The following is a 24,675-nucleotide window of genomic DNA, read 5'->3' as shown; positions in this document are numbered from 1 at the left end:
GCTTTCACATTCCAAGTTAAATTTATTAACTAGAGCTGCAACTCTAAATAGGAATTGCCTGCTTGATGCATATTAAGCTTAAGTACACCCTGAAAAAATTGCTTTCAAGGACATATAGAGCATATTTAAGACTACAGCAGCCAATCAAATTGTGCCTAAGTACACAGAACTGTTTATATATTGTAGAAAAGTAGAAATAAATAAAAATGCTACCTAGTTTCTGAAAATGCAGACATCTTATTTATGTCCCATCCATGGATTCAAAATTCAAGATTTTATAGACTAAAGGAATGCTGTAAAGCTTACAGAAGTTTGTAAGTTATTATCACTGAAGTAGTCAATTGAATCTTTCTTTGTAAACAAGGAACGTTATAATCATTCACCTCTCTAGAGTCCTACTTTTCAGTGGATGCCAATCTAAAAAAATTTAGAAACACAAATAATGAAACAGCTTCTTCATATAGCCAAAGAACTGATAAATGATGACTGACTAGGTTGGGACCTTAGCCAATATACAGAATCAGTGCATGGACATAAAGTGAAGCTGCTTGCAGTCTAGTCTATATACATGCACCTAACTTCATTAGTAGTCCAAGGATAGACAGTATGGTTGTCACTGTTATTATTCCAGATGTCACAAACAAACAAGCAAGATACAAAAAATTCACAGCAGAGGATTAGAGGAAATTTCAGACAGTAGCATTAAACACCTGATTATAATGGAAACACAAGCTGCTTTCAAAAAATGAGAAATTATGCTATAAATCAAGATAAATTAGGAATCTGCTAGCATACTAGAAGTGCCAAGCATCTGAATCAGGATCAAAGTTTTATGTTATGTACATAGCAACTCTCCCCACTCCACTTGAACAATAAAGGACTACTGGCTTTTGCAAATGTTTATTGACTCATTTACTTCTCTTATCAGTTCTGACCTACACTCTCTACCCACTCGTATCCTCTCCCCGCAAAACCAGCCTGGGCAAGTTCTCAGAAGACAACAAAGGGGCATTTCCTCTCAAGATGAGAGAGGAGAGCAGCTTCCCTTACCAGTGAGTACTAAGGATGAAGGAGAGGAGGTGGTCCAGGAGCCAAAACACAACACGACTAACATTAACAGGAAAGGACAGAATGGGAAGTGGGTGTTAAGGCGCCTCAATAACATGACATAACTGCACGGGCTAAGGATAAGAGGGAGCAGCCGCAGGAGTGGAGAATTTCCCAGGCCCTGATGGACACAAAAAAAGGAAAAAAATCCTAAAAGATTACAAAAGTTATTTCATGTTTTGAGTCACTTTAACCGTGACAGGTGAGGGAGGGAGGCAGTTCCTCCCCCGCACTAACAGTCCGTGGCAGGCAAGTGGGCAGTGCTAGCGAGGGAGCTGCTAGCGGATGGTGTAGCGCACATACGGCACCTCTGTGTCTTCACCACTGTCGTCATTGCAGCACAATTCAAAGACCAGAGCTTTCACGTGACGCCCAATCTTCTTCTTGGAAACTCTGGTGACAATCTCCGTCATCCTGGGGGTGGGGGAGAGGAAAAGGACAGCCGTCAGACAGATGCAGATTCAATTGAAGTATCCAGTGCCCTTGTTCAGACACCCTTGAAACAATACATACGGCTGATCGTGGCGCTCCTTCAGCTTTGCTGGCTGCATAAAAAATGAGTAAAGCATAGAGACTCCTTGGGACAGCATTGTTATCTCCAGTTTGTGCTCTTTCTACATGTGGGAAGGAAAGGAAAAATGGCTCTTTACTGAAAAGTTCTTCATCTCCATTAGAAACCCTCCTTCTGCAGCCATTAACCTATTGTGACAAATGGCCACTGGGACCCTGTCAATTCTCACCTTGAAATAGGCCAGGAACTCACGCAGTGTCATCTCCTGTCCGTCCGCCTGGATACCTTGCACCTCAAAGCGGTCCCACAAAGTCCACTCGGTATTATAATACTGAAAAAAAAATGTTAATACAAGTCTTAGTTACTACAGTTAATGTTCAATAGAAGAGTCAACTATGTCTCACAGAAGCATAATTTATGGTCATCCACTCCATGTAAGAAGGTATCGTGGTTAGAATTTCTAACAAGTGAACACATGTGAAAGATCTTAGAGCCACTCTATTGAATTCTATGTCTCTACCCAAATAATGCATGGAGAAGAGGGATAGAAATACTCTCCCCTAACAGATGGGGATAGTGAAAACAAGGCAATGATTACAGAAACGAAAGAAATGATAGGGGCAGTTGTATAAAACATCTAAAAATACTTGGGAGTAATTAGATAAACACTCTTAGAAATGTTGATCTAGGTAAACTTCCAAGAGGCATCAGTGTGTGTCTGGTTCTCTCTCCTTTCTCCACCTTAAATTGCCAAGGAGAGATGTCCCACTTGCACCGAATAAAGAAGGAAAAAACTTTGACAAGCCTTAGTAATATTAACATATTCTTTGCACAGTATTCAAAGAAGGGACTATCAAATGCAAGTTGAAAAGAGTATTTTTCCATGTAATACCAGAGGCCACTTGTGTGAACAAAATAGAATTGAGTATATGTGGAAAAAAAGCCATCCCACTTACCTTGTTCTTGGGGCAAGCAATAGGCTCAGAGAAGCCAAAGAAAGGCAATGCCAGGTTAAGGAAGCCATTCTTGTAGGATTCAAGTCGCTTGTGGCCCTGTATTACTTTGTATAATTCTAGACATACCAAGCCTACTACCGCTGCAGTCGTCGTGGCAATTGCAGGTATAATTTTCCCTGCAATCAACTTGCTCTGAAAAGAGAAAAAATAGGAGCTTCTTTTATTTTTACTTATTAGATCTCTATCCCACCTTTCATTCAGGAGTGCATGGCAGCGTACATGGCACTTCCTCTCCCAGTTTTTCAACCAGGTGAGGCAGGTCAGGCTGAGAGGGAGTGATTGGCTCAAAGTCACCCAGTGAGCTTCCATGCTGAGGCTGAGGTATATGGAAAGTCTGCACTGTCCCCCTCACACCCCTAATACATTCAACTGCACATGATCTTCATCCATCAGAGTAAGCCTATCTCAGTGCCTAGGAGGCTGTAGGGGCCTGGATGGGGTGCAATGGGCTTTGGCTCAGCCCAAGCAAGACTGCCTCCCAGTACTGAGGTTTTTCCATCTTTGGTCCTGGAGCGGTGGCACTGCCCCAGATGGACCTGGTACACAATTTGGGGGTCCTCTTGGACTCATGGCTGCTGCTGCAAGAGCAGGTAGCAGCCTTGTCTAAGAGGGCCTTTGCACACCTTCGGGCTGTGTGCCAGTTGCACCCATTCCTGAACCGGGAGGCTCTACAGAATGCAGCTGCCTGGGTTGTAAATAGTGTTGACTATTCCACACATGTAACCCCACTGCTTCGGGGGCTGCATTGGTTGCTGGTGTGTTTCCAGGTGCAACTCAAGGTGCTGGTTGTCACCTTTAAAGCCCTTCATGGCTTGGGACCGGGGTTACCTGAGGGACCATCTTTTCCCTGTTGTTTCTACCCATCCAATCCGGTCCAGCAGGATGGGCATGCTCTGGGTCCCATCAGCCAAGGAATGTTGGCTGGCGGGGACCAGGAGACATGCCTTTTCTGCTGTGGCACCTGCCCTCTGGAACCTCCTCCCTGCTGAGATTAGGATGGCCCCGACCCTGTTGGCTTTTCGGAAGGCCTTGAAGGCCTGGCTTTGTGCCCGGGCCTGAGGCCCCGAGTGTGTGAAGGGCGTTTCATGGTTGTGCTAACACCAATGGCTTTTAAGATCTCTTGGCTGTATTTATATTTATATTTAATTTTTTGGTATTGTTTTTATTGTTGATTGTTTTTATTATTGTTAGCCACCCAGAGTCACTGGTCTGAGATGGGCGGCTATATAAATTGAATTAAATAAATAAGCCTACCTTATGCCGGTCAGCAGGAGGAATATCATAATTTTCAGCACGCAAGTTGGAAGCAGCCACAATAAAATCCATATGGAAATTTGTGTCATCATCCTGAAATTTGATACAAATAAAGTGACAGTTACAACCAGTGATACTACTGCAATGTCACAGTCCTCAAAAGATGCTTTTGACTTTGGGAGCTGCACAGTGAACCCCAGAAAAGGCCTGAAGCAGCTTGCAAGGCAAAACCAAGAGCTTGCCTGTGGCTTCAAGACTAAATTACAGAGATCACTTCTGGTCTCATTCTGATGTCAGATTATAGTTAAATAACAGTTTATCCATTAAAAAATGTAGTTTGTTTTACCTTTTCAAAATCGACTGGAAACATCCTGAAGTCATGAAGTTGCTGAGGACTCGGAAGTGAAGATTTTAGCTCTTCCAATCGGCTGTCATCTAAGAAAAATAAATATATAAATCTTGGAAAAGACGACTACAATGCATGTCACCTTTTCCTTGGCAATCTAAGATCCTCTCTGCCCTAAACTGATCTAGTACATTGCAATTTCAACCCCCCGACTTCTTTAGCAGTCAAATTCTACCATGAATCCACGAAAAACATTAAAAAAAAAGTATTACAATTTGATCGTAATTCTGCAAGCTGCCCCAGAAATGAAACAGAAAATCAAAATCTGCACAGTGAACTTGTGGGAGACAGAAACACTTAGAGAAGAAACTGGCCCCTCCATTCAACAGAATGAGAATTATTCAGAGAGAAGAGGTTCTCATTCAAGCCCTGCCATTCTTTGCTTTTCTTTGAAGTTAAAATCTTGCCTTTGGCAGACCCAGCTCTTTCTCAGTTCTTACCAACTGAAGCATTGGCATTCTGTAGCTCCTGATCAGAGATATGGATGCGGATGCCAGACTTGGGAGTGAATTCTGGAACCTGCACCTGGCACAGCAGCTCCACAATAGCTTCTCTGTCTCTAGTGCCAGTGATGCCATAAGTTTGGGCAAACAAGTTTGCAGCTGCCACTACATAATCCATGTGCAAAGGCTGTGGAGGTAACATTAGTTGAGTCAGACAGACAGTTTTTCTGAATTCAGTCTTGTTAACTGAAGGTTCTATACTGTGACCAGATGAAGTTACTTCAGCAACTAGCTTCTATCTGAACCCACTACCTAAAATGAATCCATAGATATATTTATATAATTATACAGAACTGAAGACTATCTACTACAGGTTAATTATATCACCCCTAGGTTTCACTCACTGTCTTATATGCTACATCCTCCTTTCCAACAATACCATATTTTCTTTCCTCCTGAGGATTATATTCCATGCATCTGATGGATTGTGCTCTATAGCATATGCAGTAATTTTGTTGAAGTGCCATACAACTTTTTTTTTCTACCAACAAACATCTATTCCTCTGAAGCTCCAATAACCGAGACAGTTTAAGCAAAAGGTCCAGACTGAATGCTAGTGGTCTCTCCATCACAGTGCCTTTAGCCAAAACTGACCAAAAAGAATTATTCTGACCCCCAAATATGATAATCAGATCTAAAGCAGAACCATTCATAAATTATTTTGCACAATTTTTCTTTTCTTTTATCCCCTATACCTCTCTGGGAGTTATCAGAAGGTGCCTGAGATGGGTAAGCAGAAGTCTGGAATAACCTATTTCATTGTTTAGCAAAAAATATATTTGCTTCTCACGAGTTCATTCACCAGCTAGTAGTCTACTCCTTTTCCAAAATGGACAAACTGTAAGCCTTATTTCCTTCCTTCTAGCCATGCTTCTCTTCTTATATCTTTATTTTAAAGAACATCTACATTTAAATATAATACCAATACTGCACTTTTTAAGGACAGCAGACAGAAGTAGAAATCCATTTCTTCCACCACCTATCATCTAATTAGTGAATTTTTCAATTCTCAAACAGATCACAATGCTTACATTTTTGACATCAAAAGTGAGTGGATGAGGACATCGCTTTGGACCTGACCAGAAGAGGGTTCCTGAATTAGTTTTCTGAAAAGGAAAATGGAAATAGTATTAAGAGGACACAGAATAAAACATACCATTTTTCCATGATAAAGAAGGGCTGAGTCCATGATACAACGATCCTTACCAACTCACCTGGTTTGGAGGGAAGTTGTGCAGCAACTGACGAATATTGTTGCTATACTGGGTATGCCAATGATTACAAGCCCAGGCCACACAGTCAGCCCATGATTTAGGACGGTCAGTCACTAAGCTTTTGTATACAGCTTCCAAAACTTCTAAAGGCTGAGTGCCAGGCAGCTTCTGAGTCCGCTCCATGAATTTGGAGTCTCTGGAGGAAAATGAGAGCTGGCTCAGTGATTTTCCAGATTTTTCCTGAAACTAAAAGAAACTGCAAAGCCACACCACAACTACAGGTACATATTTTCATCATTTTGAATCAGTTTGCTTTATCAGAGATGATCAAAGAAGCATTACACATTATTGACAAGTGTCAAATCTATCAATGCATGGAGCTATACTTTAGTATTTATAATGAAAATTTAACCACCTTTAGCTGATTTTGGGCCCTCAATACAGTACTGTACTTACGTGATATACTGGTTGACGTTCTCTGCAGGCTGCTTGAAAAGGCCTTCAAATTCATCACGAGCCCACTGGAAAATAAAACAATGAGTTGACTTGACACGGTAGTTTGACTGTCTTATACTAACTGGAATTAGACAAAATAAAATACCACACACTAGTCAATATATAGAAGTCAGCAGAATCTGCTAACAAGGTGAAGAGGGGATCCAGTTTGCTCCTTAGAAAGACAGGAAGCAGGAACCACAGGCAACATCGTGAAAAACAACTCCCTGCCCATGTCAACAGCAAGATCATTCAGCCAAAAAGGGTCACTATCACACTCCAACTGTCACCTTCCAACTAAAAAGATAACCCATTATTGTTGCTATTAAGCATTTACATCACTGGAGTCTCACCTGCAGAGTATGCTCAATAGCATTAGGAAAGTTCTTCAGTGTACAGATAGGGATGGATTTTTCAGGCGGATCTTGGCTAGAGCTGTATGACTCTGTAAGGAATGGGATCACCACCTGGATGTTCCCTTTGGTCCCCAGGGTCCCTGATTCCAACAGGGGCTTGCGGTAGTAGACACAGCGACGATCCATGTACATCCCTAAAGACAATTATACAAAAAATAGTGAATGACTGCCAGCCAGGACTGCACTGGAGGCTAAAAGCATCAAGTAAGGAAAGTTGGATCATTTGTGTTTTGAGTGCTCGAAGCAAGAGCACTCTTAACATTTCATTTCAATATCTATATATTTGCTGTGAGAACATTTGTGACCGAGAGAAGCAGACCAACCTCATCTTCAGTCACTTACAACCAATCCATTTTCAAAGTTAAATTTTGAAGATAATGTAACCCCCTTTGATAATGACTTGGTTTGATTCAGTCTGAACTCTTGGCATTGTTTCAAAAGTCACTGGAATTGGTCACATTCTTGCCTACTCTGTAACAATGAAAACACAATGGCATAAAGCTTTGCTACATTAACCTGGCTGCAGCTGTCACCCTACCCCCAGATATCTTTCTAACGTCCAGAGGAGTAAGGAAACCACTTGCAGTTACATACTAGCATCCACATTGTCCAGTGCATTTGCCACCCCATCAAGGTTCTCAAAGAAGTCATCGTCATAAACACGTTCCGTGTCTGGGCCTACACGATCTTGGTGGCTTGTGATGTGAATGTTTGGATTCATTTCTTTCACAGCAGCTGCTGCTGTATCAGATTTCATTTTCTAGATAGATTGAAAAATTAAGTCTTACTCTGGGAACAGAAACTCACATTATAGCTTCCAGACTTATCACTAAAAAAAAAAAGGAAAATAAAGAGCAAACAAAGTATCACAATGGATCACAAAATGGCAGGTTTCTGGCCCTTAACTTTGCCAAAAATCAACTGTTAAACCTCCCCAAACTCTCAGGGCAAACCGCGTCAATTTTTCACAGAAAATCCCATGACTGACCTTCTGGAACATCAGGAACCCTACCCCCGATACTAATGGAACTGACCGTAACATCCCAAGGCCGGAAGAGGAATTGCCGGTTAAGATTGGACTTCTCAATGGTGTCCATGTCAGTCACAGCCACCTGTCCCCCTTGCCCGCATCCTAGACCAATCATAGCAAAGTTCTTCAGCAGCTCACAGCCAATGGCACCAGCACCAACCTAGGAGAAAAAAAAAATGTCAGCAGGTTGCTGGGATGGAAATACCAAGAAATTGAAACATCATGCTAAGACTCACCAGAAAGTATTTTTGCTGGCTCAGTTTAACCTGTAATTCACTGCCAAAGACAGCAATCTGCCCATCATATCGGCAATGTTTCTATCAAGACAGGGAGAAAGAGAGACAACCAGTTTGCACCATTCTCCCAAGTATGGGATTTCCCCATTTCCCTAATCCTGTTCAAAATAATAAGAACCATATTTGTTTTATTACAGTAAATGCAGAATATTGCGTTTTGTTCATGTGCTGCTTCAAAAGTTTCGTATTTCAAACACTGCTTTTTTCATCTAAACGGTACAATAATTTATTTATGAGCCTGTTCCTGGTCTTAAATGCTATTTCAATTGCATACCAAAAGTATATCAAGGAACAGAATACATTATAACATACTCCACCATCAGGTTTAGTATAAACAATTAAAACTGCTCAATTTTTTGGCCCTGGGCCTCCATATGTAATTCTCCTGGTCTATAAATTATTTTCCCAGCAATCCTGAGGAGCACTTCTTTTCATTATTTCCACTGTACATCTTAAGCCTTATACTAATTACTCACAGGACTGCAATTTTCCTCAGTCAGGGTATCCTTATTTTCCTCAGGCAAGCACTCCAATGCATCAAAATACAGCCACTGGGTGACAGGCATGAATTTGCCTGAACAGGCCTGAAACAGAGAAATAGAAGAGAACATTGCTTTGATACCACACAGTTTAGTTCTGTCTGAAAAAGCCAACTTCAGGAATGAACTGGCATTATATACCATCACCTCTGTATCTTATTACAGAGGCTAGGATTTTTTTTACCAAATCCAAAGCTGCTAGTTAAGAGAGACTTGGACTAAACAGAAAACTTTTTATTACCGGGCCAGCTTTTCAAATATTTTACCTTCATAACCTCTTGTGCAGCCAGGCCTCCAATGAAGGCATTGACAGGTGCCAGATCTCCAGAGGCTTGAAAAGCCACTTCCTTGATGATGTCCTCATTTAAATGTTCTTGCTTAAGTGGGGGCATTGCTTGCTCATTCAGATCCTTCACCAAAGATAGCACCTCATTAGCGTCTGCCTGAGGAAGAATGGGAGAAGTCAGATAAAGGCTAAGGAAAGGCTTCATAGCAGCTGCGAGGAAGGGCCGTTTTTCATCAAAATCATAAACGCTAACTTCTTCATCTGTGCTAAATGCAGTCTGTATGATTTCTTTTCAATAATTAAAATGATGGCTATCGTTAAAAAAAATGCGTAAGCAGTACATAAAAGAGAAAGGGGGAACCTGAAGGGCCTACCTGATTACGAGGCTTGGGAAAATGGCTGTGCTTCTTGTGGAACTCATGCAAGGCCTGAAATCCCAAATGCAGCTGGCCTGGCCGATCAAACTTGCCAAAGTCAGTGACGACAAACTCTGGCCCTGGCAGAGAAGAGCGCAGAGATTTCTGAAAGAAAAATAATGGAGATCTCAACGAGACTGAAAGTAGGCAGTGATGCCTTCACAGCTACCCTTTTATGCAGGCAAGTTGCTTCCTTCCAACCTCCAAGCCGGTGCCTAGATACCACCCAAGGACAGGCACATGCAGATCAAAAGGTGCCAGACTGTTCCAAGAACACTGCTGGGAACCATGGGAATCTGCCCAGCAAAAAAAAGGCAAAACCTGTCAGAAAGGACACTTACAAAGCTAATCTTCTTTGGCATTTTGACCTGGGTAACAATGCCGCCACGCACATAGTCTGAAAAGTTGGAGGTGTCACCAATACTAAATGTGTAGGGGCCTAGAAAAGAATGAGAAGTACACCCATACACAAGTCACGTCATATCCATGGCCACAGGCAAAGAAATGCACTGGAAGAAAAAACAGTGGCACTGCAGAATTGCAGTATTATCTTGGACCAAGAGTCCTCAACCATCATGTCAAATTACCACAGTCTTAGAGAAACTTTCTTAATAGCCACAAGGAAGAAATAAGGGATTTTTCTGATACTTCCACAACAGGATTAAATTACAAGTAACTGTGGAAGAAAAGAAATATGCCCTAACGTTGCAATAAACAAGCAGCAAAGAGAGGAGACAGATTGTGGAAAACATTTCTGTTATTCTGTGCCAGAGGAATTATATTCTGAATAAAGAACTGGAGCATTCACAGGAGATCAGAAAAACGTAAAATTGCTCTTACAAGAGAACGAGGATGCTACAATGAACAGCCTTCCACATTTTCTAAAACGTTTATTTCTGACATGCTTAAGACTCACAACCCATTCAATGTTTGTAGGGTTCTTTTTTGTTTTCTGTGCCTCCAAGTCAAAGTCAGTCTTCACTCCTGGACAAGCCTCTACAGATTTCTTGGCAACAATTTTGGAAGTAGTCTGCTCTTGCCTTTTTCCTCGGGCTGAGAAAGTGTGACTGGCCCAAAACCACCCAACTGGCTTTGTGCCTCCGACAGCCCTAGAACTGTTGCTGGCCTGGTACTTTTAACCACTACACCAAACTGGCTCTCACTTGTAGGATAGCTCAGGCTAAAATTACAAATTGTTACATAATTGACACTCTCCATGATTCCCAACATGCCAGTTCAGGTAATTTTGTCAAACACTAAACAAGAAACCAACTTTGACAGATATTCCATTCCAGTGACATCTAAACTCTGTGCTGTCAAGTCATGGCAACACCATGCCTCACCCAACACTTTGATTTCCATTGGTTCACAGCTGTTAAGCTCCTTCATGCCCTCAACTTCCATGAAAGAAACAAAGTCTCCGCTTTCGAAACCATGCCGAGCCTCATCCAGACAGGTTACCTCTCCAGGGCACCCCTGCACAGGAAAAAGTAAGTTGAGGAAAATTGTGTTAAGACCTACTGTGTATCTCACTAAGAAAATCAATACATCCACCTCAAAAAGAACCCTGACTGCCAGCCTCATGAAATAATCACATTACCTTAGTAATCATTGACACCATAGCACTAAGTGGCTGCTCTCCATTGGTATCTGTCACAACCATGTTCTCACCAAAGTCGCAGAACAACTGGCTGTAAGAGAGAGAGAAAATGGATGAAGTTGGGGACCCCTGGAGCACCCTCAGCACTGTGACAAATGGCCTTAAAAGCCAAGATTGGGAGACCCATAGCTGGGCTGTGGGGGCACACCACCCATGGAGGGTGGGACTCCCAAAGCAGCTCATCCCAAACGGAAAGGAGAACCCTACTGAAGGAAATGGCTACAGCACAGAAAATGGCATAGACACAAGGCGCTGTCTTACCCAAAGAGTCCCTTTGTATCTGCCACTACAAGTTTGATGTTTTGGCTGTGACAGAAATCACCAATACGTAGCTGTTCCTCCAAGGGACAATTGGTGAGCACAACCACCTGCAAAAGGAAGAAGCAGCCTCTGAAGAACACCACACCAGAAATCCAGAGCTCTCCAGTATCAGCTCACTGATCACGCTTCCTGGGCTATGGCAAACAAAATTCTCCAACCATTTCTTCTCCCCCATCCTATTTTTTTCACTTTATTTTGTGATGCACAAGAACCTCTCAAGGTTTTTGTGGAACTTTTCACCACCTAGTGCCTGCATATAGAAAGTACAGGCCAAATACTTAACTAGATGGTTTACTCACCCAGGAAAGTAACTCTTGACATCAAGTGCTTAGTAACCCTCTCTTCTGAGAAACTAAGGAATTAAGTACCTGGAAGTTGTTAAGAAAGTCCTCACTGAGGGGCCCAGTATAAGCATTAACAGGTACATAGGAGTTGAGCTCAGCTAGCCGTGGCTGAGATATTTCAGCACGATTCTTTCCAAGGTCTTCCTCACGAAGGTAGAACTGGAAGAAAGGATGGGGGGGGGATGTTTTAGTAGTGAACATATGGAACAATATAGGGAATCACACACAGAGCCAAATTTAAGTGATTGGATGAAGATCCTACCTGGGAAGAGAGATCGGACCATTCAGCTATGCCCTGATCATGGATTGTGACTGATTTAACTCCACCCAAGATGATGTTTTTTGCTATCTCCACACCTAATCCTCGCAAACCAGATACCAGGATGTTGGCATTCTGCATTCGTTTCATTGCCTCGTGGCCCAATACGTATCTATTCAGGACAAATGGGAAAAAGGATTACATTTTCAGTGCCTTGTTTGTCCAGCTTGAAAACTAAGCATCCCATACAAAGGCAGCTTCTTCTCAGCACCTGATAAAGTTCAACAGCTCCAGAACACATCAGAACTTACTATTCACATACTAGACTAGTCCTGACAAACTACTTTTCAAAATGTTCCCCCACTCTCTTCCTTTTGATACTTACAGTTGCCTTGAGTATAGACCCTCATCAATGTCTGTTTCACTTCCATTCTTGGCCATACCCTGGAAAGAACAAATACAACCACTTAGCCACTTGCTGCCTTTTGACCATTAAAAGAATAAGATGAAGGAACACAAAAAACCCAAGAACAGCTGCTATTTGATTTCTATATTCTATCACTCTCAATGAATTTCGATTATTAATTATTTGCCAAGGAAGAATTTAAAGTACAAAAAGCAAATCAAGAGACCCGGTTAATTGAATCACAAATGGCAACTCAAGGAACAGTATTCCACAAACCCCCAACCGCATTATAAGAAATAAGAACAAATACAAAAGGAAATGGGTATTACAGCATTTTCTATCCCTCCATTTCCCCCAGACAAATTTGATATTTCTTTTAACAATATATGAAGAATCACTTTGAGCCCCATTAATTCCTTACAGAAGTGTGCTAGCAAGTTTTTGCAGGTGCATAGCTAAGGGTAGCTATTACTGGGGAGGAGGAGCTGCAGTTTTAATCCCTCACCACACCATCCCCATCTGTAGCATTCTCAATGCATAATAGCAGTGGTTTCCCAGTATTTGACAACCTGCCCCAAATTATTTCTCCATAATTTAAAGCTAAATAAAATTATTTATACACAAACACAAATTTTATTTAAATTTAAATTATTATTATAAAATATGTATGTATTCATTCATACCTAAGGAAAAGCTGGGCACAAGCCAGTCATAAATCATACAAGTGGGGTCTTTAGTCTCATGACTGGATGAATGATTGGGGATTCATACTAAGAATACCACCCACTGCCTGCTACACCACTTGCTCTGGTAGGACAGGAGCGTTTATGTTGTAATGTGTACAAAAGCCAGACACAAGAGATGGTAATAATGGGTACACTGGCATATCTTTGCACATCACTAAACGTCTCCAAGAGTTGTTAATGCAAAATCAGGGAATTTGGCTTCTATATAATCAAAGGCTGCAGATTCCAGATCATCTTATGTATTTTTTATAGAAGAATAAACTCTTGTACTGATCTCTTCCAACAACCTAAGAGACGGCTTTATACATGGACTTCACCAGATGGACAACACCGAAATCAGATTGACTACATCCTTTGCAGCCAAAGGTGGCGGACATCTATACAGTCGGTAAAAACAAGACCTGGAGCTGACTGTAGTTCAGATCACGAACTTCTTCTTGCACAATTTAGGATCAGACTAAAGAGATTAGGGAAGACCCACAGATCAGCTAGATATGAGCTCACTAATGTTCCTAAGGAATATGCAGTGGAGGTGAAGAATCGATTTAAGGGACTGGACTTAGTAGATAGGGTCCCGGAAGAACTATGGACAGAAGTCCGCAACATTGTTCAGGAGGCGGCAACAAAATACATCCCAAAGAAAGAGAAAACCAAGAAGGCAAAATGGCTGTCTGCTGAGACACTAGAAGTAGCCCAAGAAAGAAGGAAAGCAAAAGGCAACAGTGATAGGGGGAGATATGCCCAATTAAATGCAAAATTCCAGAGGTTAGCCAGAAGAGATAAGGAAGTATTTTTAAACAAGCAATGCGTGGAAGTGGAAGAAGACAATAGAATAGGAAGGACAAGAGACCTCTTCCAGAAAATTAGAAACAACGGAGGTAAATTCCAGGCAAAAATAGGTATGATCAAAAACAAAGATGGCAAGGACCTAACGGAAGAAGAAGAGATCAAGAAAAGGTGGCAAGAATATACAGAAGACCTGTATAGGAAGGATAACAATATGGGGGATAGCTTTGACAGCGTGGTCAGTGAGCTAGAGCCAGACATCCTGAAGAGTGAGGTTGAATGGGCCTTAAGAAGCATTGCTAATAACAAGGCAGCAGGAGACGACGGCATCCCAGCTGAACTGTTCAAAATCTTGCAAGATGATGCGGTCAAGGTAATGCATGCTATATGCCAGCAAATTTGGAAAACACAAGAATGGCCATCAGATTGGAAAACATCAACTTATATCCCCATACCAAAAAAGGGGAACACTAAAGAATGTTCAAACTACCGAACAGTGGCACTCACTTCACATGCCAGTAAGGTAATGCTCAAGATCCTGCAAGGTAGACTTCAGCAATTCATGGAGCGAGAATTGCCAGATGTACAAGCTGGGTTTAGAAAAGGCAGAGGAACTAGAGACCAAATTGCCAATATCTGCTGGATAATGGAAAAAGCCAGGGAGTTTCAGAAAAACATCCATTTCTGTTTTATTGACTATTCTAAAGCCTTTGACTGTGTGGACCAGAACAAATTGTGGCAAGTTCTTAGTGGTATGGAGATACCAAGTCATCTTGTCTGCCTCCTGAAGAATCTGTATAACGACCAAGTAGCAACAATAAGAACTGACCACGGAACAACGGACTGGTTTAAGATTGGGAAAGGAGTACGGCAGGGCTGTATCCTCTCACCCTACCTATTCAACTTGTATGCAGAACACATCATGCGACATGCTGGGCTTGAGGAATCCAAGGCTGGAGTTAAAATTGCTGGAAGAAACATTAACAATCTCAGATATGCAGATGATACCACTTTGATGGCTGAAAGCGAAGAGGAACTGAGGAGCCTTATGATGAAGGTGAAAGAAGAAAGTGCAAAAGCTGGCTTGCAGCTAAACCTCAAAAAAACCAAGATTATGGCAACCAGCTTGATTGATAACTGGCAAATAGAGGGAGAAAATGTAGAAGCGGTGAAAGACTTTGTATTTCTAGGTGCGAAGATTACTGCAGATGCTGACTACAGTCAGGAAATCAGAAGACGCTTAATCCTTGGGAGAAGAGCAATGACAAATCTCGATAAAATAGTTAAGAGCAGAGACATCACACTGACAACAAAGGTCCGCATAGTTAAAGCAATGGTATTCCCCGTAGTAACATATGGCTGCGAGAGCTGGACCATAAGGAAGGCTGAGAGAAGGAAGATAGATGCTTTTGAACTGTGGTGTTGGAGGAAAATTCTGAGAGTGCCTTGGACTGCAAGAAGATCAAACCAGTCCATCCTCCAGGAAATAAAGCCAGACTGCTCACTTGAGGGAATTATATTAAAGGCAAAACTGAAATACTTTGGCCACATAATGAGAAGACAGGACATCCTGGAGAAGATGCTGATGCTAGGGAGAGTGGAGGGCAAAAGGAAGAGGGGCCGACCAAGGGCAAGGTGGATGGAGGATATTCTAGAGGTGATGGACTCATCCCTGGGGGAGCTGGGGGTGTTGACGACCGACAGGAAGCTCTGGCGTGGGCTGGTCCATGAAGTCACGAAGAGTCGGAAGCGACTAAATGAATAAACAACAACTGATCTTATAGTAACTGCTATCTATAAACATGTTCAAGATATAATTACTTGGGCACTTAATAGTTTCTATTCAATTTCACTGATGATGGGGGAAGGGCTATAATTAAGACTGTTACAATCTGGGAGCAAAATTTAGAAATCCAGTTTAGATACCTGATACACACGAACAAATAACCCAGCCTCAAACGAAAGGACAGTACGGACCTATAGTGCGTACAGGTTGTAGGTGGTTTTGTAATATTAAGGTCTTTTGCCACCTCTCTGTATCATGACAACAGGCCATTTACCAGGAACAAAATTAATGCTGGATTTACCATTGCTCTTCCTTAAAACTTACATATTTTCTCTGTGCAGGCAGAGAATCAGAGCTAATCAGTACCATGCATTAATCAATACAGGAACTTACGTTGGCAGGCGCTTCACGCAAATCAGTCTGTACAGATTTTCCAGAGGAGCAGTTTGAACCCGTCTTTGACTCCGATTCACCCAAGCGACGCTTCTTGGACAACGGCGAGCTGGACATCTAAATGCCACAATGGAAAATACAAATGTGAGAATACAATGTTTGACAATCTGCTCATCTTGCAGCAGGATTATGACTCTGGCCAAAAACATAAATATCCTACGTAATAGGGAAAGCACCTGTGGGAATAGAAGAGAAATACAGAAATAGTGACTGTTGCAATGAAGCAGGAGCAGTCAGCGATTTCCTCCCAATACTGGCCCTCAGTCTTTGCTGCCTGAGTGATCCTAAGAGCTTCTCCATATGAAGAACATGTTGTTACCATGGCCTCTCAGGACATGCAAGAGGGACAATTCCCGAAGTCCCATTGGAGCTGCTAATTGCAATATCAAACAACTAAATCATACCAGTTAATCAAACGTGGCAGCAGCACAGTGGAAAACAACCTTCTTTGGGGAAGCACAGATCTCCTGACTTTAGTTCTGTGCTAAAAAAATGTACTTTATATTGGATCAACTGAAAAGGGCACTGCCTTAGATTTCTCATCAGAAAAAAAGCAGGTATTTCCAGTGTACTAAAACAATACAGCATGCCGTTTTAACTGTTTTAAAATATGAGGTTTCCTTTTAATCTACTGTATAAAGCAGGTGTTTTTCAATGCCACACCTATTATCACAGAAATCTGAAACAGATGACCTCAGTCTAGTCTGTTCTTTTCTGGTACATGTCTCCAAGTTGCCACAGAAAGAAAGTAATCAACAGGCTGACTGAGGAAGGGCTACTAATGAATCAGTTTTAGTTGGCAAAAATGAGCATATGAATCAATCTTAGCTGGCAAAAATGAGATCATTAGCAATTTCCCACGAGCTCTCTGCTCAAACAGCATTATAACGTGATATTAAAATGCTTTTACAGTTCTAAGAAAACTTCCAACAGTTTACAGTAAGGAGACTTCTGTAGAAATTGACAAAAAGACTCCAAGAGAAATACCTCAAATATAGAGATAAAGATAAAGAGAGCCAGTTTGGTCTAGTGGATAAGGCAATGGGCTAGAAACCAGGAGACCGAGAGATCTAGTCCCACCTCAGGCATGAAATACGGCTGGGTGACCTTGGGCCAGTCCCTCTCTCTGAGCCCAACTCACCTCACAGGGTGGTTGTTGTGGGGAAAATAGGAGGAGGAAGGAGTATTAGGTATGTTTGCTGCCTTGAGTTGTTTATAAAAATAATAAAGGCGGGATGGAAAATAAATAAATAAAGCCGGACTTGATCAAACAACAGCTAGATTTACATATCAAACTAAGCCAAAAACCCATGAATTACAATGGCTAGATTCATGCAACACCCATTACCACTTAGCAAGTTTGTAAACCCAGCAAATACTTCTTAGCGCTAAGAAGATTCAGTTCTATGCCTCTACATATATAGCCTAATACATACCAACTTTGAAGCCTTACTAAAATCCACAAGCGTTACTCCTTAGAAACTCTGAACTGCAAAAGGTTAAACTATTAGCTCAACACCTGGATTTAGCAATGTGTAGACATTTTATTTACTTGGAAAAATTCACACATTATTCATGCTAAGAATAGAAAATATCAATCCTAAGTGAGATTTTTTATTTTGAAAAATCCCTTGTATCTGCATATTAATATTTAGAAATTAAGCATACTAATCCTGAGGAGATACAAATGCTTTATAATATGCATAATCCCAACAATCCCAATATATACTTAGTCCAGCACTTTTTCCAATCATTCTAACAGATTCCAGTTTTACACTAGATTACTATTTAGTGGTAAATGCAGGTAGGAAGAAGCATGAAGGAAGACAAAGCAAAGTTAACTATCCAGTACCACAAATTCATTGGTAGGAAGCATATCCTTATTTCTTCCTATTCTCAACAAGGTAAAAACAGGGTTCTTTGACTGAATCCTAATGCTTTACCTACAGCCTGCTTAAATCCATCCAAAAACACCGTATTTATTCTTGTTGTGTAAGACATGCAGGAATATTCAGGGGTAACAGTTTCAGTTTCAGCACTTCTCATACCAGCTCTACTCATCCTCCTAGAAAAAAAGCTGCTTTACAATCCTGCAGAGTTATTGCATGCCATCCCTCGCAAGCTCAATAAATGAACATCCATTCTGGCAGCATCTGGCTCTTTTGCCATATGCCGAGTTTAAGTTAATTAATGGCACCCTACACCACACAGCCAGCCCACAGTGACGCAGCAAGTTAGAGGCAAGTGACTGAATTTCCTCAGTCAGAAGAAAACCGCCATCAAAAAGACATGTGAGCCAGACGCTACCTTAAAGTGCTGATATTCTATTCTAGCAGCAAGGTAGTATTAATCTGGTCCTGTCTTGAGAAATCACAACATGAAAGGGAAAAGTAACACAGATTCAATGGCTGCAATGGTTCTCACACCTAAGGAACTATAATGCTAGCTGCAAGGTAAGTTAACAGCGCTTTGAAGTTTTAGTTTAATTCAGTAGTTTCTGCAAAGCTAATAGCTGTTTCCCACCTTTCCCACCAATTGTCTATTTGGCTTTGGTGTTATGTAAGTAAACTTTCCTATCTGCTTGAAAAAAGAAATGACGACGACAAAGACAAATGAAGGGTTCCTTGTTCACTCATGCAGCTATGAAATGGCTGTAGCTATCAATGTTCAAGCAGGTATCCACAGCCACATGACAGCATTTTACTTTCTGATTACTTACAACTGCTGGTTTTTGAAAAAGTATGTACCGTATTCAATCATCCAACAAAGGTATGTACTGCAATGTCAACAGCATGTTACTTTGCAGATTCAAGAGAAGGAGTCTGAAAAAGAGCACCAATAAGCATAATATGCAGTAGGAAATAGAGTCTCCTGTATGAGAGAGATGGGCAGTGATAAAAATATGATAAATAAAAATAAGTACAACTGATTTCAAATCAAAACCAGACCAACAAAAATAGTGTGTGTTTTAATTCTAAGGCTTCAATATGTGCCAGAATATATACATTTAGCAGGGTTTTTATTGCTTCATAAAAAAGGAACAGAAAAATGAAAAAGCCTTTGGCAAGGTAGAGGAAAAATATAAACAGACTGAAGTAAAACTGGGGAAAAAATAGAATGCTGCGAACTCCAGGCAGACCTATTACTGAGATAAATCACAGCATTGATTTGTGATAACCAATGAGGCAATCAAGAGCCAAATAGTCATATGAAAATTTTAAATTAAAATCAGTTAAAAAACTGTTCTGCAGAGCTTTTGAAGAAAGAACATTATTGTTACATCTGAGTTATGGGTGTGCTATCAGACAAGAATTTTTTTTGAGACAGTTTCTGTTAAATTGTTTCTGATACTGATAACTGATCTGCTGGTTCAGTAATTATTGGCTGTTATGTTACAGTCCTAAACTGGTTTAATTGTAAGCCTCCTAGACCCTATATATGAAGTGGCATACACATTTTGTGTCTCTCTGAAGTGGATTTTGAGGCTGTTTGGGGGAGACAAAATTGTCCTATACCATAAAAGGACACTGCTACTGCTGACTGAAACATACAACTGGATTTCATCCCTGGACCCAACATGCTCAGCATTACAATTATGGAGCTGGGGCAAGGACAGCTTCCATTACTTATAAGTTAATCCATCCTTTATGCAGGGACCATGGAGGAAACCACAGCTGTCAGCTTTTTGGTTAATAAAACTAAGTGAGCAGAGCTCAGCAATTTTAGTATGATTGTTGTTTAAGCATTATATCTCTAATAAGAATGACAATTTTTGTTTAGCCAGTACATTCACTGAACTAAAAGGCTACTGAACAGTATCATTACCGTACTGATAGCCCTAAAAGATAGCTTTTACTGTATTCACCTCTCCAAAGTTATATTTTTAGTAATTTTCTAGCAGAAATGACTAAGTAGAATAAATTAAGCAGAAAAAGGCAAAAGGGAATTTTTATCTTGGGATCTGAATATACAATAATCCAACTCAATAATTTCCCTAAGAACTCTTGAAGATAAAGGATTCCTACATTTAATGAATGAATTTTTTTACCTCAAGATTAATTATCAGCCATTATTGTTCTTTTTCAGCAACAGAAAGCCACAGGGGAGTACTGGACATTCTCAGACAAATTCAATTAAAAACAAGGAAACAGTTCTTGCTACTCCTACCATACTGAATTATGACTCTATAGTCTGCAGTATGCAGTTCTGGGACAAGCACACATTAGCAAATATGTTCATTTTAATGGGCATCCAAGAGAGCCCAAAGTTTGAAAACAATTAGTTACTAAAAATACATGTACGCTATAGTAAAACAAACTTCCAGCTAACTTAATTAAAACAGAAAGAATCAAAATACAGAACTTTTTTTTCCTTTGGGTGCCTGAAAGGCAGTAAGAACAACCAATGAGTAATCATTCCAAACACCTTATAATATTAAGTCATTTCGAATGAAATTGATATCATATGGATATTAATCCTAATAAAACCTGATGAAAACACACGAGGTACATATATGGTGCTTTCACCTCCAAGTGTTTGCTCTTATTTGAACTGGGAGGGGAAAAAGCAGTAACACAAGAGTCACATTAAATTAGTATCAATAACTGTGGAATAAACTGTGAGAACCAGTGTGGTGTTGTAGTTATGGTGCTGGACCAGGAACAGGGAGAACACATGTTCTAATCCTTCCTTAGGCACAGAAATCAGCATCAGGCTCTGTGACAAAATGGCTGAAAAACAAAACCCCTTGTTGCTTCATGCACTGATAACTCTGCTACGTGGACTAAAGTGGGCACAATGCAAAACAAGAGGACCCTGCAACCAAGTGAGACGAACACTGCTACAACAGTGAAATAAACAGCTGTGACTTGAACCAAACAGGAAAAGAAAATACAGAGAAGCGCCATACAGTCACCAGAAGTTGAGCTCTATGCAAGGGAATCTTTCTCTTAGACTAAGGACAGGCAGAAAGTAGACCTGGATATCCTGGCATGAATGATTTGCTGTAAAACAAATTTCAGATATCCAACTATTTAACAATACAACAACAATAAAGTCTCCATATCAACAGGTTGCTCAAAGTTTGGGGAAAAGCCAGGAATAAATTTTATGTAAAATTATACTAAGTTTTGTTCTGACATTGAAAACAAATTTTGTTTGTGTGTAGTCAGATATGTTTTCTTTAATTATAAGTCAATGTGTTATATCTATTTCTTATCTGTGAATCTCAAAAATAAAGCAAATCTCAACTCTGTAGCCTACAACTTCCTATTCTAGACTCATTGGTGAAGTTTTCTATATGAACCGAAAACCAAGAATCTGTGTCACACACAGGGTATCTTAACCCTAGAATCTATACCCTGAATTTAAGCCCAGCAAAACCCAAACAACAATAAAAATGCAAGGTAAGTTTTAGGAAATATAAAGCATAATCTCTCTAGTAAAGCAAAAAGCAGGAATATTCTCTGTAATGATCAACTATCACATCAGATATGTTTCAGGAAAAAAGAAAGATAAAAAGACTTAGGGCAAATAGAATAATCTCTGCTATACAGAGTCAAGATTAAATTTAGTCCAGCTATCTAAGGATTTTCCATCTAACAAACACCCACTTCCATTGGCTCAACATGTCCCATGTTTCCGTGATTGACAATTTTGCAAGTTGGTGCGTGTACCAAATAGTAGATAAGACTGCTTCCAAAAATAAAGTTTCCAACCAAAAGATGAGATAGAAGCCAGGGCTAGAAATAAAATAAAAATTATTATGGATGTCAGAGATAAAAGTCTGTAAAATTTCACAACCTTGGGATAAAGTCCTCATTAGGATAACCGTCTACACAGAAACCTATATTTCATCTCTATATATGTTAACCTTCTTGCTTAGGGTTCAAGAAGAACCTGCAAAGGCATATTAATAGGCACAAACATTAAAATATGAGAAAGCATACTAATTCAATGAACTGTCCAAACTCAGCAGCCACAACTCCTATAATAAGCCTTTGTTATTCATCAAAGCAGTTTCCTAAAAAAGTGCTTAACAGCTCATATTTGGTATGTTTGTTCACAGCCATGTGCTACAAAGACATATACTTTTTTAAAAAATTAATCCTGAGCTAATAAAAGGACAGTAACGCAAAGGAAAACCAAGGCAATACACTGGGATCTTATATAAATGCCAGAATCAGATTCAGAATCCTATGCTTTCCATCTGGAGTTCAATTCCCAAACTTCTTGACCTCTATAAAAGAAAGCATAAAAACAGAATTGGAGATAATATACTCTAAATACTTTTGGCCTGACATGAAGAAGGAAGGAAAGATGAAACAGATAATTCTCATGTGAGATAAAGTTCTGAGCTTTCCTACTAGAAAATCCAAGAGCCAAGAATGAAAACAAAATCCATGGTTTCTTCCTCTCCACAGCTATCTCAGGTTGAAATTACAGTATCTGAAGAAATAGTTACAAATAAAAATAATTGCCATGGAAACCTGACCTGGCATATTAATTATCAATTCTCATTGGATCTACAAGATATATCAGGCCAACTGCCATCATTTTTTATACATTCCAAACAAGGACTACCAATAAAGGATCAGAGTAAACAGAGCATCTTTTAATTAACTTCTTTTGCAAGGCAATTAAGACACAATTCAGTTCAGGCAGCACTTGCCAGAATCACATTCAAGCTGCCCTATGACACACATGCACAAGCAGATAAGCACAATGAATATGGGCTGTATTACTGCTAGACGGGATTATCTGAAAAGATAAATGTGATTGTATGACATACCCAGAGGTGCATAAAGAGCAACAGCTCTGATTTGCCACAAAAGTCCTCACATATTCCTTTTAAGATATGAACTAGTAATCCTATTCTCTAGCTTCCCTACTTTCATTTGTATGGAGTCTACTCCAAACATGGGTTCTCAAAGTGTAAAAGCCCAGATAACAAAGCTTGAATTTTTTCAAAATGTCAAAAATTCTTGGAAAACAACTCCCAGTTGTAGAGAAAATCAATGGAAAATTGAGGGGGAAACTGTCATTTTGTTTTTGAAATCTATGTATTTTAGGGATAGGTACTGAGCTAACAAGTGCAACCAATGATGCGGAGAGCCTACAACTGGTTTAAACCCCTGCCAGAGACCAGCAGTGCTAAAGAATCTTGGTTCCCTAGACCCACCCCCAGGAGAGGAAAAAATCCTACAAAGATCTGCTTGCCCTCTACTGGCATGATTGAAAGAGATTCTGTTTTTAGCCCCTAATGCTTTGCAATTCCACAGCAAACTGAAAAAGTAAAAGGAAGCAGAAGTGAGCTGACATGGCCTCTCCACAAATACCGTTAGAACAGACAGATGCCAAGAACCCACCCACGACAGGGTTAGCTCATCACCCCACCCTAGCAATTCGCAATCCTTCCCACCAATTGCGCCCAGATGACTGACCCCCTGAACTTTTTATTCGGGCTCTTCTCTGAAATCCCCATCCTCTCTATCCTAAGAGGAAAAACAGAAGAAAACTACAGCAGCTAACGGCAGCCTACACTTTCCTCTCGCCATCCCCAAACTTTCAGCGTTCGGGCACACGAAAGGACAGACCAAGAAGCATCACAACCCTTCGCTCGGAAACGCGATCATCTTTTCGAAACGCGATATTTCATTCAGTTTTCATAGAAGAGGAAGGGAATTTGGGCGACGGAACGAAAGAGCAGGAAAGGGGGTATTTTCTGAATGGGCGGAAAACGCAGCGCAAAAACTAACAGGGAGGGAGGGAAGTTCCTGCTAAGGGCAGCTCTACCCCAGACTGCCTCAGAAAAGTGCGTTGAAAGGTAAGGAAGGGTGGAAATCCCAGGCGGGTAGGTAAGGAGCGGAAGCGAGGCAGTTACACGAGGAGCAGTTGGCCATAATGCTACTTGCCGGCGAGACGTGCTAGGCCTTGCCGGCTTGCAAGAAGGAACCCTACATAAAGGGAGGGGGTGTTCCTATGGAGACCAGATTCCTTTGGAATGTTCCTGTTTCTATGGAAACAGACGACAGAGAGAGGGGGGAGAAAGAAAGGCCCCAAAGGTTACCAATGAGGCTGTGTCAGGCCCCGCCGCGGCCGCCGCTGCTGCCGAGTCACCGCTCTGCGCTGCTGCCGTTTCCTCCTCCGGCCTGCACTGACATAAGATGGCCGCGGCAGGGCCCGGAACAAAAACCTCCCCAGTGCCGCACCGCTCCTATCCGGACTGCGACTAAATCCAACCCTTCCTCGGCGCGACTCCATTGGAGTCAGCCAACGTCCGTCACACAGAGGTTCACCCTGATAGGCTAGAGGAGGAAAGCAGCGTGGGCTACGCCCACTGACCTGGAGATCTGCCTCCCTTTATGATGAAAAACTGAGGCGGGGAAGCTCCTCCCGCCCGGCCTCAGCTTTGGGGTAAGGAGGC

General features: G+C 41.0%; 1 protein-coding gene across 1 annotated transcript; it reads right to left on the bottom strand.

Moving 5' to 3' along the window:
• Nucleotides 1-884: 884 nt before the first annotated feature.
• Nucleotides 885-24,425, bottom strand: UBA1 (ubiquitin like modifier activating enzyme 1). Its single transcript, XM_063294042.1, has 26 exons — nt 24,319-24,425; nt 16,191-16,307; nt 12,459-12,517; nt 12,077-12,245; nt 11,839-11,973; nt 11,411-11,517; nt 11,090-11,180; nt 10,833-10,965; nt 9,831-9,928; nt 9,448-9,594; nt 9,054-9,230; nt 8,725-8,832; nt 8,189-8,269; nt 7,957-8,112; nt 7,517-7,682; nt 6,860-7,056; nt 6,468-6,532; nt 6,012-6,207; nt 5,829-5,903; nt 4,735-4,924; nt 4,235-4,323; nt 3,889-3,981; nt 2,575-2,766; nt 1,848-1,949; nt 1,621-1,721; nt 885-1,521 (listed from the first exon to the last, which is right to left on the bottom strand). The coding sequence occupies exons 2-26, from the start codon at nt 16,305-16,307 to the stop codon at nt 1,386-1,388; spliced, it is 3,180 nt and encodes a 1,059-aa protein (XP_063150112.1). The 5' UTR covers nt 24,319-24,425; the 3' UTR covers nt 885-1,385.
• Between the last annotated feature and the right edge of the window lie 250 nt (nt 24,426-24,675).

This window comes from Candoia aspera, chromosome 2 (assembly GCF_035149785.1).
Source record: "Candoia aspera isolate rCanAsp1 chromosome 2, rCanAsp1.hap2, whole genome shotgun sequence".
NCBI classification, from domain to species: domain Eukaryota; kingdom Metazoa; phylum Chordata; class Lepidosauria; order Squamata; family Boidae; genus Candoia; species Candoia aspera.
Note: the sequence above shows the minus strand (reverse complement) of the source record. Positions and strands in the feature narration are given on the sequence as shown.

Coding starts and splice junctions, on each gene's coding strand:
- UBA1 (XM_063294042.1), bottom strand. CDS start 16,307: ATGTCCAGCTCGCCGTTGTCCAAGAAGCGTCGCTTGGGTGAATCGGAG. Junction 8,113..8,188: donor GCCAGCAAAAATACTTTCTG/GTGAGTCTTAGC, acceptor TTTTTCTCCTAG/GTTGGTGCTGGTGCCATTGG. Junction 7,683..7,956: donor TCCGGCCTTGGGATGTTACG/GTCAGTTCCATT, acceptor CAATCTATCTAG/AAAATGAAATCTGATACAGC.